This window comes from Papaver somniferum, chromosome 8 (genome assembly GCF_003573695.1).
Source record: "Papaver somniferum cultivar HN1 chromosome 8, ASM357369v1, whole genome shotgun sequence".
NCBI lineage: Eukaryota > Viridiplantae > Streptophyta > Magnoliopsida > Ranunculales > Papaveraceae > Papaver > Papaver somniferum.
In genome coordinates, this window is record NC_039365.1 from 168,246,383 (window position 1) to 168,260,411 (window position 14,029).

At 37.2% G+C, this 14,029-nt stretch overlaps 1 protein-coding gene across 5 annotated transcripts; it reads right to left on the bottom strand.

Moving 5' to 3' along the window:
- Positions 1-4,231: 4,231 nt before the first annotated feature.
- On the bottom strand, positions 4,232-8,714 carry LOC113303895 (replication protein A 70 kDa DNA-binding subunit C-like). 5 transcript variants are annotated; one of them, XR_003337875.1, is made up of 10 exons: positions 8,342-8,714; positions 7,311-7,876; positions 6,786-6,885; positions 6,580-6,711; positions 6,398-6,479; positions 6,160-6,277; positions 5,128-5,183; positions 5,023-5,090; positions 4,807-4,923; positions 4,232-4,630 (listed from the first exon to the last, which is right to left on the bottom strand). XR_003337875.1 is itself a non-coding variant. In XM_026552980.1 (9 exons), exons 3-9 carry the CDS (start codon positions 6,883-6,885, stop codon positions 4,871-4,873), a joined length of 609 nt encoding a protein of 202 aa, XP_026408765.1. In that variant the 5' UTR covers positions 7,311-7,876; positions 8,342-8,714; the 3' UTR covers positions 4,232-4,870. The 5 variants fall into 5 exon arrangements, 3 of the variants coding, with proteins under 3 accessions (XP_026408765.1, XP_026408764.1, XP_026408763.1); XR_003337874.1 differs by having other exon boundaries at positions 4,232-4,723; XM_026552980.1 differs by having other exon boundaries at positions 4,232-4,923.
- Positions 8,715-14,029: the final 5,315 nt, after the last annotated feature.

Consider the following 14,029-nt stretch of genomic DNA (forward strand, 5'->3'; position numbering starts at 1 on the left):
AGCGGGATTTTCGCGAGCCTTGTTATAGATATCTTGAAGGAACTTCATATCAGGATCATAGATGGGGTTAGACATCACAGACGAAGCCGCTTGCTTCCCTTTTCGTAAGAAAGGGGTTTCACCATGGGTTTCTCAGGATGCTCTCCTAGAGAAGGAGGAATAGGAGAATCAACAACCTTGAGGGAAGCAGTTGTACGGGATTGGGAAGATTGATGATTAGGATCTGAAGGTTGAATTGGAGAAGCAACAGAGCTCCTAACCGCGGTCAAGCTAGCCAGATCTAAGGTCCTACGCTTCCTCTTGGGTTCGCCATAAGGAAGGACATGGGAAGATGTAGTCTGCGAAATAACAGGATCAATACGATAGATAAACAAAGGATTGTAACATGTGAAAAGACAATTTCGACAAAGTAAAGATACCTGATTTGAAGGGGAGGGAGAAGTAGGGTCACGTCTTTTCCGACCCCCAGTTGGCTCGGAAGGAGGTTGTTTAACAAGGGGAATATCACCCTACGAAGAATAAAAGGTTAGAGCTTAAGTTTATATCACAGAAAATAGAGTAATGGGCGAAGTGGTTACCTATTTAAGAGCAGAAGACTTAATAGTGGCATCCTTTCCTTGTCATCTTTGAGTAGACCAACAACAGACATCTCGTACTAAGTAAAAAAGAACAGGGATGTGAGAGCCAATAAAGCCAAAAGCAATACGAAGGCTTAAGAGAAGAAATGATACCTCGTCTAGCACGGACCAGAGAAGCTTCCAGGGATCCTAGCCGGAGAGATAACGATGTTTTGAAAGAGGACCCATTCTAGGAATCCCCTTCTCGTTGACACCCCAGACCAAGGGACCCCCTACCACCAGAGGGAACCTAGCCCAGTCTTCATCCTGCGACAGTTTGAGAAGATCCACGTTTAAAAGAGGAGCTTTGAACGAGGCCGAGATAGTCTTCTGGATGAGCTCAATGCCCCACTCCTGATACTTCTTAGTGCTTGTAAACCTTGCGGAATGGTTATCCGCGAAGGAGTCCGCACTGTAGTCGCAAGGGTTGAATTCCTCGGCTATTGGTGGAACCAGTGAAGTACCCTTTCCTGAGCGAATTACAAACTCGTTAGAAATACGAATTGCGTTACCATAAAGCTGAAAGACTCCACATTGAAGCTTGTTCAAAATCTCGAGAAAATGGGATTAGAAGGATCGTAAAGGGGAAATGACAACCCATCTCTTAATTGACCGACGGTGACAATCATCTTGTCTGCAGACCAAGTGTCGTACTGAATCCATCAATAGTACAGTTCCATACCAGGAGTTGCAGAGATGTGAGGAACCACGGAGGAGTCAATGGCAGGTGTTAAAGGCAAACCCATTTTATGGAAATCTGCTTGGAAATCCTCAAGAGTTTTAAGTTGAATAGGGGATGATACCTTCTTTGGAGCCATAATGATAAAAAGAAAGGCAAGACAGTTGAGAGAAAAGAAGGGTAACTATAAGGGCAGAAGGAGTAATAGCTTTAGTTCACGGAAAAAAAATATTAAAGAAGAAGAAGGAAATCTCAAACTAGAGAAAGTGGAAGTTTACCGGCGGACCAGGTTGTCGACACGTTCGAGGAAACTTGACCGGTAGTAACCGGTTACCAGGAGAACGTGGCCACGTGGAAGCAAGAAGGTGGAGAACGTGGCGGCCAAGGAATCTCAACCAGTTCTTATTCCATTCTCATAAGACTCGAACGAAATAAGAATAGGCAAAATGTAGGTACACAAAATAGGTTTGCCACGTGGCCGCACAAGAAGGCACGAGATGGGACTGAAGAATCTCACTTAAAGATCTCGGTCAGTGACTTGTCAAATCAAATGTCAGAATTACGTGGCCACTAACTAATAACGCAAAGCACGAAGAGGAAGCATCCTAAAAACGAAGTACTTTGTATAAGGAATCTAAACTACGAAGATTCATTTGGAGTACTCAACAAGACACCAACCACGAAATAAAGATGGGCGAAGTAAGGTTACTTGGTTGGAAAGATAATCGGCAAAGTTAGTAAATTATGGAGCAAGAAAAGAGACAGCTGTCCCGAAAAACATCCAAAGTTGTCAGCGAAAGGAAGGGGAAAACTTTATGGAAAATGATATGGGAGAAGTATAAAGCATCTCCACGAGATTCAGACGAAGTAAAATGAGTTGTACACCATTAGGGTCGATTGGTCTATAAATAGGGGTCCTTGGACAATGTATGGGGAGACCCTTGCTTAGAGTGAGAGATTAGGGTTTCCTTATAGACAAGAACTTGTATTTACACTACTTAGGTTGGTTAAGTAATAAATATTTTCTTATCCGAAACATTTATCATGTCTCAAATCTGTTTCTTTTCTTATTTGGGTGTGCTACTGGATTTCCAGTAGTTACAGGAGATCTACAACATTGAATGTTGATGACGATATAGATATTGGCCATGGATATTTTACACCAACATCAGATGGCGACATAGATTTTAAGAATTCTATGCCACGAGATAACGATTCCTTGTCGGGCGTTAGAAACTCAGCTTTACACAATGACATAGGACATTAGTTTACAAGGTCATAGGGATTTGGATATAATTTTAGTTTTTCAACAATGTTATGTTGATCGTGATTGTCAATTTATTGATTTCCGATATTAATGTAAGGCGGAAGCGTTGAATAGTATTAAAATCTAAAACACGTGTTTCCGAGATACTACTCTCCAGGAAAACACTACTTTTTCAATTCATCTAAGATTGTCTAATACTAAAACATAGAGCTCCTTATATAGATAACTCTACCCGACAATTAATTATTTCCCAAACTATCAAAATACCTATTACCTAAAATAAGAGATATTTCTAAACTAATAAAATCCCTACATAATTAATTATATTTCTTGAATATTCTTAATAAATAAAAATAACTTAATTTATTACAATATATCATGCGAAATAATTGAAATAAATTATAGGATAATAAAAATATGCAAGCATATTTTCATACTATAAATACTCCACCATTCTCCCATTCTCAGAAAAATTCGTCATCGAGTTTTGCCGTATAATTGGTTGCATTTATGGTTTTGTGATAAAATTTGGATTTCAAGCTTTAATCCGGGCTCCCACGAATTTCGCGGATTATGTGCAACTCCTTGAAATCCTTCCTCCTTGTCGCCAACGAGGTTTTTGTTTTCATCACCGATCACTTCCTCCACTCGCTGTAGGCTAGGACCGTGATGGGGCTCTTGCTGATGATGCATTTCATCCAATTGGAGGGTGAGCGCCTTAACCTTCTGTTCAAGATCATCTATTACCGCTTGCTCTTTCTCATTGTTGAGAGCGGCTCTTCGAACAACACCATAATCTCTTCCTCGAAACATGATGCAGGAGCGTTGCCAATCTCTGAACCAACTGATGCAGAGCGGAAGCGTTGAATAGAACTAATATCTAAAACTCATGTTTCTGAGATACAACTCTCCAGGAAAACACTACTTTTTCAATTCATCCAAGACTAGGGGTGGCAACGAATAAATATCCGCCGGATATTGGCAATACCGATAAGGTTAAGGGTTATCGGATATCCGGCGGATACCAAAAATTCCAATTCGATAAGGTTAAGGTTAAGCTATCGGATATCGGATTTTTTCCCGATAAAATCCGGTAACTAGGAAAAAAGCTTAAATCCATAGTTTTTTGTATTTTTGTGTTCAAAATGTTCAGTGCAAAGTACAAACCAGCACAAGCAAAATGTTTAAAGTTTACCGACTTTACTCCCAGTCTAGTGAATGCAAAAGAAAGTACAGAAAAGCAAAGAAAATACATAACAACAAAGCCAAAAAAAAAAAAAAAAACAGAGGCTAACAATCAACACTGAACAGCTAGTGAGGATCTTACCGGCACGGGCTATTTCACACCGTTTCATTCTGGGGTGCTTTGCTGTCGGACCGCGACTGGCTTCTTCTCTATGTTATTCTCTGGTTTTTATCGCTCAAATCCCACGGTTCTGTGTTTTTTTAATGAAAATTTCCGTGTTCAATTGGATGGTAGAAAACTGGAAGTTCCAATATTGAGTGAAGTTGATGGAGCAGATAGTGCCTGTGACTATAAGAAGTGAGACTATAAACAATTCGAATGGAAAATTGTGCCAGAAAAAACAGATTTACAAAGTGGCCAAAAAAAATTCAGTAACCAAGATAATTATATTGCAGACTAAGAGCCAGTAACAAGCCATCATAATATAAAGTATCATCTTGAACTGCGGATATTTAACGTTTTGAAACTTATATAACAAAAGACATATTGTTGAATTGCATAACCTGATAGTTAAGCATAACTATTATAAAGGCTGGAAGTATATTGCGCAACACTGAGTTCAAACAAAGAAAACATAAAACAAATAACAACACTGAATAAAGATTCAGGTAATGTCTTATTCAATTATATTGCGTTGGCGAGGCGGAAATAATTCAGCAACTTCATCCTTATTATCCTCCATTTCAGTTGTTTCGTTAAGGCGAGGTTTCTTTGCATGTGGTTCATCAACAGTGTTTGAATTCCCTTCAACTTTCAGTCGCAAAAACACCTTTGCCAGGGGAGTTAATGCGGGTAACGGTGAAACTGGTTGGTATTTTCAGCTTCATGTTGAAGGAATTGAGAGTAATTAGGAAATCAACAGCTTGCTGAAGTATATGTGAGAATCCAAATTTTACCGCAGAATTTGCATTATCCTGCGATGCTAAGAGTTGAATGATAAACGGGAAAATAATAAGACATAACTCCATTTTTGTGAAAACAGAGTTCGCCGCTTTACCTCTGACGCCGCTATGAGCTCAGCTGCGGTAGAACGGGACAATTTTTGGACTTCACCATCCAGGCTACAAAGACTGTGGTTCCAGTGTGGTGGTCCACCTCAAAGCGGACCATGAACCTGTGATACAAAAAGGAACCATAAACCCGCGCATTGGTTTAAGTGATGGATAGTTTTCGACATGTCGAAATGATTGAAAACTATGTTCTTGGTGATTACCTTGCGATAGGCATTTCAACTCTGGATTCACATTTAGTGCACCAAAGGTCTCCATCATCACCCATAACCTTCTTGCTACACGGAGGGAGGGCAAGATAGTGCCACCCATTTTCAATCAGCGGATGAGTTGCGGTGGCGCTACATATGAGGACATTAGCGGCCTGCATTTAAATAATGAACATAAATCAAAAATAAAGTATTGGTTAATATAAGTATGCACACATCTGAATATAGCTTTCTTTGTAAAACCAAATCAATATACAATGTGTATGTGGAGATGTCAGATGACTTGCGAGACTCCACTGCATCCAAAGCCACAAAAAAATTTAGAGATTTTTAAACAACTGGAATGCCGGTATAAACTTAGAGAACGTCACTCCCCAAATACCACAAAAATGGTCCCATTTCAAACTTTAAATTGAATAACCTACGTAATTTTGGTCCTTTGGACAAATTTTTATCACAGAGGGAATGTTATGCAACTTAGTTTTTAGCATAAAGAACAACCCCACTGGACTACGCTGCGAAAGTTTAAAAGCTACCAAGTAGATTGTGAAACTGCAAGTCCAGAAAAATATTAGTTTTAAACAATGGAGCAGGGCAAACAAATGTTATGAGTACAACATCGGAGTAGTAACTCAATTTGAGAGATTCAAATTTCATTTACTTATATTAAAAGCTACCTAGCAGAATGTGAAACTTCAAGTCCAGAAAAATATTAGTTTTAAACAACAGAGCAGGGCAAAAAAAAATTATGAGTACAATGCCGGTTCAATTTATACGTGAAATGAGTTAGCATAAACCCCTAGGCTAAGATCTATATCGCATGAGAGTAGTGTGAAACTATTGATGTCACTCCCTAGGTTACTATGATAGAGTCCAAAATTGAACTAAGAATTATCAAAGGTTTTAAAAAGAAATTGTAAGTCCAGATAACTTAATATTTTCAAATGACCAACCAAGTACTACTTGGTCACCTTTTCGCTTGACAACAGGAAAACCCCATAATAATACCAATTGCATTGCTATACAAACACTACTGGCTGAGATCTATTTCCAACTGCGAAATAGCAGTAACAAACAAATGATTAAAACATCATAGATATTATGTATTTCATACAGTAATGAAAATACTACCTGGCAGGTTAGATCCCATTTGGCAGAGAGCAGCTGAGATATTGTTTTCCTGTTGTCAGGATAGATATGTACTGGTATTTTTCCTTTCTTAATTGGTACCGTAATATCGCGAGGTGGTCTAGCATAAGGGCACATGCATATCATCCAATGATTGTTCTTTGAGCCTCAAAAAATATTAAGTGAAAATGGAGTGGGATTCCTAGAAACTGGAGATGACATTAAGGAGGTATATACTAACCTTTCTCGCATTTCAACAACTTCGGGTATGTCTGCATCCGCATACACTTTGGTGGCATTTGTGGAAGATAGGGTGATTCTCCCTGAATTAGATTCTTCAGAGTCAGAGATTTTGTTTAAGATGCAGCAGGTAAACGACGTGGAAAAATACTGAATAATTAATTTACATGTCCCTTTGGATACCTTGGTAGTTCTTGACAAAAGTGGAGCACACGACAACCAACACAGGACGGGGGATGGAGTCGCAATCCATTGTGTCATTTCCTACTTGGTTGGCGGCAGATCCCCATAGAGCAATTTTCATAGTTGTGCCACCTGTTGCAGGAAAAAAGAATTTGATTATGCATATGCACTAATGGATTCAGTGATGGTAAAATTAGTGCGCTCACCTGAAATTTTCAATTGTGATCTCACACATTTGGCTTGATTGCCCACCAAACCTTTGAAGCAACTGGATGCTGGTGGCTGTCTATAAGAAACCAACCACATCTGCATCAGAAAGTTTGCAAAGGTCAGTAAACCCAAAATGGATGTATCACAGAAGTCGAAAAAAATTTGGGCAACGTAATGAAGCCACCGGCCTTTGGTTGAGAAGACTTAAAAATGTTGTTTATGATGCTGATGATGTTATGGATCAATATTCTTATGAATACATGCGTCAACACGAAGAGGGAAGGCTTAAATATTATGTTTCATATTCATTTCCCAATCCACTTCTATTTCGTTTTAAGATAGCTAGTAAAATCCAACCTATTAATAAAACATTAGATGTAATTCACAAAGAAAACAAAAGGGATAATAGGCCAAATACTACGTATGGTTTTAATGTTGTGCAAGCTACCAAAATAAAAAGTAACCTACAAATGGTTAAAACATAGGAAACAACATACGGGTAGTATTCAGTTTCATATTACCTGTAAGATGTATGTTCTGAAGGTTTGATTCTATGCTTCAAACTCAGTGAAACAGAATTTCTGGGGAATAATGGCCACAGAATAGGCATCCAAAGCGGTGACGGAGGTGGTGCACCGGAAGAAGCCCCGCTTCTCATTATGTGCAGGACGGATTTGGGTTTAGCAGTGGTCAAGTGCAGTTTCTGCATAGAGTACAGACACCCTCCGGAATCTGCTTATCAAACTTCCAATTAAGATTTTTGGGTATGATGGCATGCAACTTTTCTCCCTGTACCAATGAATGTTTTAGCACATTCTAACTTTTTTATTGATGTATTTAAATTTAGGTGTGCATTTAATCTTGATTGTTAACTGCTCGTCAGAGATAATCATATCAACGCTGGTAACATCGTTGGTCGACATGAAATCCAACTCTTCCCATTTCCTGGTAACACGGACGGAAATGATTCTTGTTTTTCCTTCATCAAGCGATCGTAAGCTCTTGAGTGTGCCATGTGTGGCTGACGATCCTACCTTTTGAAGTTTGCAGGTAACTTGTGATGCCATTGCTTTCTTTGTTTGGGCAGCTACAGGGATTTAAATCAAATATCAGGAGACCAATTAAAAAAGATGATTGATCAAAATTTACTGAACAATAATTTAGTGAAACTCTAAGACAACTGAAACACCCACTTTTCTTAAATTTGCAATGAAAAAGAAGAAGCATGTGACCTCGAAACCGATTTAATTGGTCGTCTGATATTAGACGTAGTATCGAATGTTTTCTACAGAAAAATTTTGATACTGTATGTCGAATCAAGACATAACTCAAAAATTGGGAGTTAAAACCTAAACTAAACATAGCAATTGACAGGGATTTTTAGAGGCGGGACGTATAGCTAATAGAAAAATAAATTGTTAACTGATAGAAAGTGAAACCCAAATGCAAAAAGGGAAAAAAGTGTTTTTGTTCATCAACAAAAGAATAAATCGAGAGGCAACAGATTTTGATAGAAAATGTAAACAGGAGGAGGAGAGAAGGCAAAACTTACATGTCGAACTGGTGAGACTGATGCTGTTCTATGATTTTTGGAGACAATTTATAGAGTCAGCAGTCAATTGAATCCATGACGTCCGTTTCTTCTGGTGTAATTTCACTAATAAATCAATCTGAGCGGAAATCTCATCATTAGCGCAAACCTGGAACCGTTACTGATTTCAGAAATTCTGAAATTGAATGGGAATTTGGAGCGACCATGAAATCATAATGAAAAGGTGGAAGTACTGGGGAATAATTGAGAGAATGCTATACGTAGGGTTTTCTTAGAGATTGAAGAAAGATTGCGGAAGGACTGAATCTGATATACTGAACATGGTTTTGATCTGGGCGTTACAAAATAGAGAGAATGAAATGACTTTAATCGGCCCCAGGGTTGGTGGGGCCACCAACATAACATACCTATCTACCTTGTATAAGATTTTTTCTGATAACATACCTATGTGTTTTTGCTGATCCGACGGACGTGAATAAGATTTTTTCTCCAACCAACGGCTTCCATTGCTTTAAAAGTGGAGAAAAGTTTAAAAGATAAATTTTGGCTTAGAATGCATCCCTATTTTAAGCCTTCATCCAACGTCTAGGAGTGTCTCACGTACACAGCCTGTTTCTCATTCAACACGTCTAATTAATCCCTTGATGAAAAATGAAAACAAAACGCATAGAACAGAAGAACTAAGACCCGTCCGTTTCAAAACCTTGGCAATCGATGAGATTTATGTTGAATATTTGTTTATTCTTTGAAATCAATGTGGAGGCAATCAGATAGAATCTTTTTTGAACCTCATTAACTCACCCACATACGTTTCTTTTCATGAGATTTATTACTTATAAACTCAGATGCATCTAGAAATCTTCCCAACAGATCGAAGAAGAACAGTATGACTCTTTGAGGTATTTCAATTCATGGTTCTTAGTTCTCTCTCTCTTAATATTGGATTTTTATTTTCCGGTATCATAAGTAAGCCCTAGAATCTTAGGATTAGGTATTTCAATCAGTTTTCTATTTGGAAAGTCTTCAATAGTTGTGTTGATTGGTTTTAATGGTTTTGTTTTCCCATAATTTTGATTTGGTTGACCATACCTTATATTTAACTACTAATCTCCTTAGCCTTCCACATTTTTGATTAAGGGAGACCTTGAAAAAGTATTGTTTGTGCTCAACGATATTGAAATATATATTTGCACTGAGTCATTATCTTTTCCATTAAAGGATACTAATCCATTAATGGCTTTTTGCAGGAGATGGTGCTTCGACCAACACAATGTTTATCATTTTTTAAGAGCAATGGTTGCAGTATCTGTGTAGATGCTTGAAATAAATCAAAGGAGGTGGAGATGGTCAGGAACCCATTATCCTAAAGGTATTGATAAACACACTAATTGTATTATGCTTCATCTATTTGTTCTTTACTGCATTTGGGTCTTTTATAAGATTCATTAACTAATGTAGTTTTTTGCATTAAGCTTAGACTTTTCGTCAACTCATTTCATTTTTACAGAAGGATAGACTTTTCTGGCAGCTTAGAGTGAAGTACCACACCTACACAACCCTTCATATTTCAGCTGCATCTACCTTTCTTAGGCTTGCAAAACTTATATTTTCACTTTCATGGAAACTAACCACAATCACTTGAATTTAGCTACGAGGAAAATCTTCGCTCAAGAATGTGTGCATTGACCAAATAATGAACCTTGGATTGACTACTAAGTATTAAGTACAAGTAAAGGATATGATCAGGTCTGTGCAAAGGTAAATGTTGTTTTACTTTCCTCAGCTTCTTGGTGATAGCATCGTTTTAATATCAATCTTACCATGCTTTTTTCTCCAATATATAACAACATATTAGAGATATTTTGGAAACCTTGATAACCAAGCTAACTCATAATTCCATTGTCGTCCGTGCTTACTCCTGTGAGAGCAAGATATAATATTATGGTGCGACATCGGCATTCTGCAGGTATAAATATTCAAGTTTCATCATTAACACTAATGACATATGAATTGTAGATGCTTCTCTCCACTGTCACCACCAGACTTGGTTGTTAAAGATTACCCATCTGACACTATATGGGCCGGATCATATTGGTCCAAGCTGTACTGGACGCTTTTCTCGGAATATGCACCCAGAATCTGCTCATAAAAACATCTAACCACAATATATAGCAAACAACATAGTGAAATGAAGGATATATGCTTACCATAATTCTACGCGAGTTGGAGAGTAGAAAGTGGTTATCGTAAAAAAATTGTAATTTTTCTAAGCAAAATTTGCTTAGTATTGATGCAGCTAATCAAAAGTACTACTGGCGCAGTAAGTAGATCATGTGCATAAAGACTAAACCATTTTAGTCAGAAGTGTGAACTTCAGAAAGTTCCCTGCGTAATGATGTGTATATTATCCCAGTGGAATCCAAAGATACCAAACTCACTGTGGACAACTTGATAACAGTCCTGGATGCATCTTCGTAGCCAAATTTGGACTGCATCAGCAACAATTTGCATAATGTCGCTATTCGTCGGTGCTGAATAAAAAATTGTTGATGTTGTTATGATGAAGTTGTATGCCAAAATAAACAAAAAAAGAAACAACTATCAAACCGTGTCAATACACCCCTAAAGATAAAAGACGTCATTTGCCTATTTTTGTCTCCAAAATAGCCTCCATAAATGATACAGTACCTTTCTTTCATTTATCCAAAGTGCCTCCAATTTCCCAAAAAAAAATATCAAAAATTAGACACATTTATCAAACTACTGATTCTTTATAAAATTCCCTCAACGATTCCACAATTCTCACACATTAAGCAAACAGATATTATCAAATCATCGAACAACTTAACAGGTCTAAGTATTTACCCAAAACTATTTTAAAACAAATACAAAACTTTGTTTACCTAGGTATAGCCACAACTGCAACCCATTTATCAAAACAAATACCCTATGATCATCCAAATTGCCAAAGCAACAAAAAATATGTATTGACTCTTCCAAGTTTCTGTACTCACTCCAGCAGATCATAACGGGTAGTTTTTCCTTCCACTTAACACTTGAAAACCCTTAAAACGCACACAGTGAAAAACAATACATATTAATCAGTAAAAATAAAATTTAAGAGACGTGGGAACTGGAATCTTCAGGAACCCCTCACGTTTCAGTTCAGTATTTTCATTAGATTTTTATCACATTCAATTTACACCATGATGATTTACACACCTATTCAAATTTTGATATTTGAAACCAACCGTTATCGTTAATTTGTTAATATTGTGAGGAATAGGAATGTAGAGTTCAAATTTATGTTTCAAGAATCTATGTAATTTAACAAATGCTGATATGCACCCAAAAGAGAACAATAGCAATTTTTTTTTAACAAATAACTACTCTTAGAGATGGTCGTGGATTCAAGCTTTGTGTTGTACATTTGCAATTCAAAGAGAGACAAAGAAATTAGGTGAGGGTACCTGAAATTAGACAGAGAAATTTTGCATTATGAAGGTGGTATAAGACTTTTCTTATGGAAAGTTTCTTTAGGAGGATTGCCAACATTTGACAAACTCCATCACATCAACCTCACATCTACAAACTTATTCCCAGTTTGCAACAATCAAAGAGAAACCGAACAACACCTTTTATTCAAATGTACCCAAGCTGCACAACTGTGGAACCTCATCATACATCACCTCCCAAGAAGTCCAAATTTTTCAACAACAATACCCCAAAAATCAAATAACATCAATCAAGTACTCGATACAAGGCTACCAGCAACAACAAAAGGAATCTACAGCTTTACACTATGGCATCTCTGGCTCGCAAGAAATTCACAAGTCTATCTGAAAAAGCGGGGGTCTAACAACACCACCCAATATTTCTCTTAGGAATTTGTATGGACTAACTCCCAAATACTTTCTAGATAATCAACTAAACAGTCAGACTCAATCAAGGTAAAAGTATCTCAAGGAGTTAATATCTCTCTCTTGTTTTGATTTACTCGAGCTAATAGAAATCAGCGAGTCTTTAATCAAACACAAGGAATAACTTGGATGGTACTGTAGCGCCCCCTAAGCTAGCAGCTGACTAAATAAGAGGCACTAAAAACTTAATCATTTACTTAAACATTCAATTACGAAATCTTACAAAAATTAACCCAAAACTAGCCCCGCTCAGAAACATATATATACAAGAACTCCTCTCAAATGATACATATACAATAGTCATTTGGTTTACAATACAATTTGCAATGAAATAAACGTATTAAAAGTTAACCAACTAACAAAATCAACAGTTGAAGCTTTCGCTGCGCAACTCTAATCTGTCTCTGAAACTGAAAGTGAGAATGGGTGAGCACATCATCCCTAAAAGGGGTGCCCAGCATGAATAACATTTAGCTTTCAAGTAATCAAGGCAAGATTTGGAAAACAATAAGGTTTTCCCGAACATTAAAAAATGACCAAGTCACTGAAATAAACAAACATGTATATGGACAAACTCCTTCTTCAAACAATGTATAATATTCGTGCTAACCACACTCAATAGCTATTGATATCACCAAGACCATGATGACCCACTCTAAGCATAAAAACAGAATTCATGTAGAAATAATTGTGAAGGAGCGTATCATATATACCACAAGTGGAAATTCTCATTTCCCATAACAAACCATAATGACAAACAAAACGTTACAAGTCCTTTCCAAAATCGTGGAAAGATTCACATAATCAACAGAATTATCATAATGCAATTTAAACAAAGCGTAGAATGCACGGACAGACAATGCATGAGTTTGTTAAGCATAAACTTTTGTAAAAGCAACAAAGATAGTTACAAAAGAGTCAAATGTATTCCCACCTCTTTTGATGACCAGCCACGCCTACCTCGAGATCCACAATCCACTGGTTCGTCCTTTGAATCGGTCGTTGTTAATATAGACTAACTGTTAATCACACAAGAACTCTAAGAATTTATCCAAAAGGATCATACAAGGCTCATACAAGTCTATCTAATGGTTCTAAGCCCATTTATGACTTTACACCTTTTTATTATCTATCTTTAACAAATCTAAGGTTTACTAATACGATTAGGTTGGTTTTATAGTCCATTAGCTAAGTCTTATGAATATCTACAACTTGTAGAAGAAACCAAAGGTCAATTCGACCACAAAAGGTCCAAATTATCAACATAGGATAACTAGTCCTAAACCAAAGTCCACTAAACAGGCCCACTAACTAAGGTCTAGTCCACCTGAGTCAACTAACGGTAAACGTCAGTCAAAGGTCAAGTCAACAGTCAAAGTCATGTCTAGTCAACCGATCCAACTCGGTCAAGGTCAGGTGAACTGGTCAACTCAGGTCAAAAGAGAAATTCAGTGAGTTAGCACCGATTTAATTCAGTCATATTAACTGAGTCAGCTAAGGGCAAAACTGAGTCAGACTGAATAAGTTCAGTCAGATAGACTAAAGGTTCTCATACAGATATAATTCTTACCCAGTTCAACTTCAAACTAAACAATACATAAATTCATTCATTCATTCTTAAACAACTTCAAACTTCATTTACAAATATAAACTAGGTTTACCTGCAATTGCAGCTTTAAGCTTTTCACAACAAATACTAACCAATACTACAACCCCCATTAGCAATCCTTTCTTCATTTTATCAATTCAAACACACATATACCCTTCT

Bases quoted from the DNA above. Each gene is read 5' to 3' on its own strand.
- LOC113303895 (XM_026552979.1), bottom strand. From the start codon at position 6,885: ATGTGGTTGGTTTCTTATAGACAGCCACCAGCATCCAGTTGCTTCAAA. The intron at 6,712-6,785 runs GTGAGCGCACTA...TTCCTGCAACAG, and splicing joins ATCACAATTGAAAATTTCAG to GTGGCACAACTATGAAAATT. The intron at 4,924-5,022 runs GTAATCACCAAG...TTTGTATCACAG, and splicing joins GTTGAAATGCCTATCGCAAG to GTTCATGGTCCGCTTTGAGG.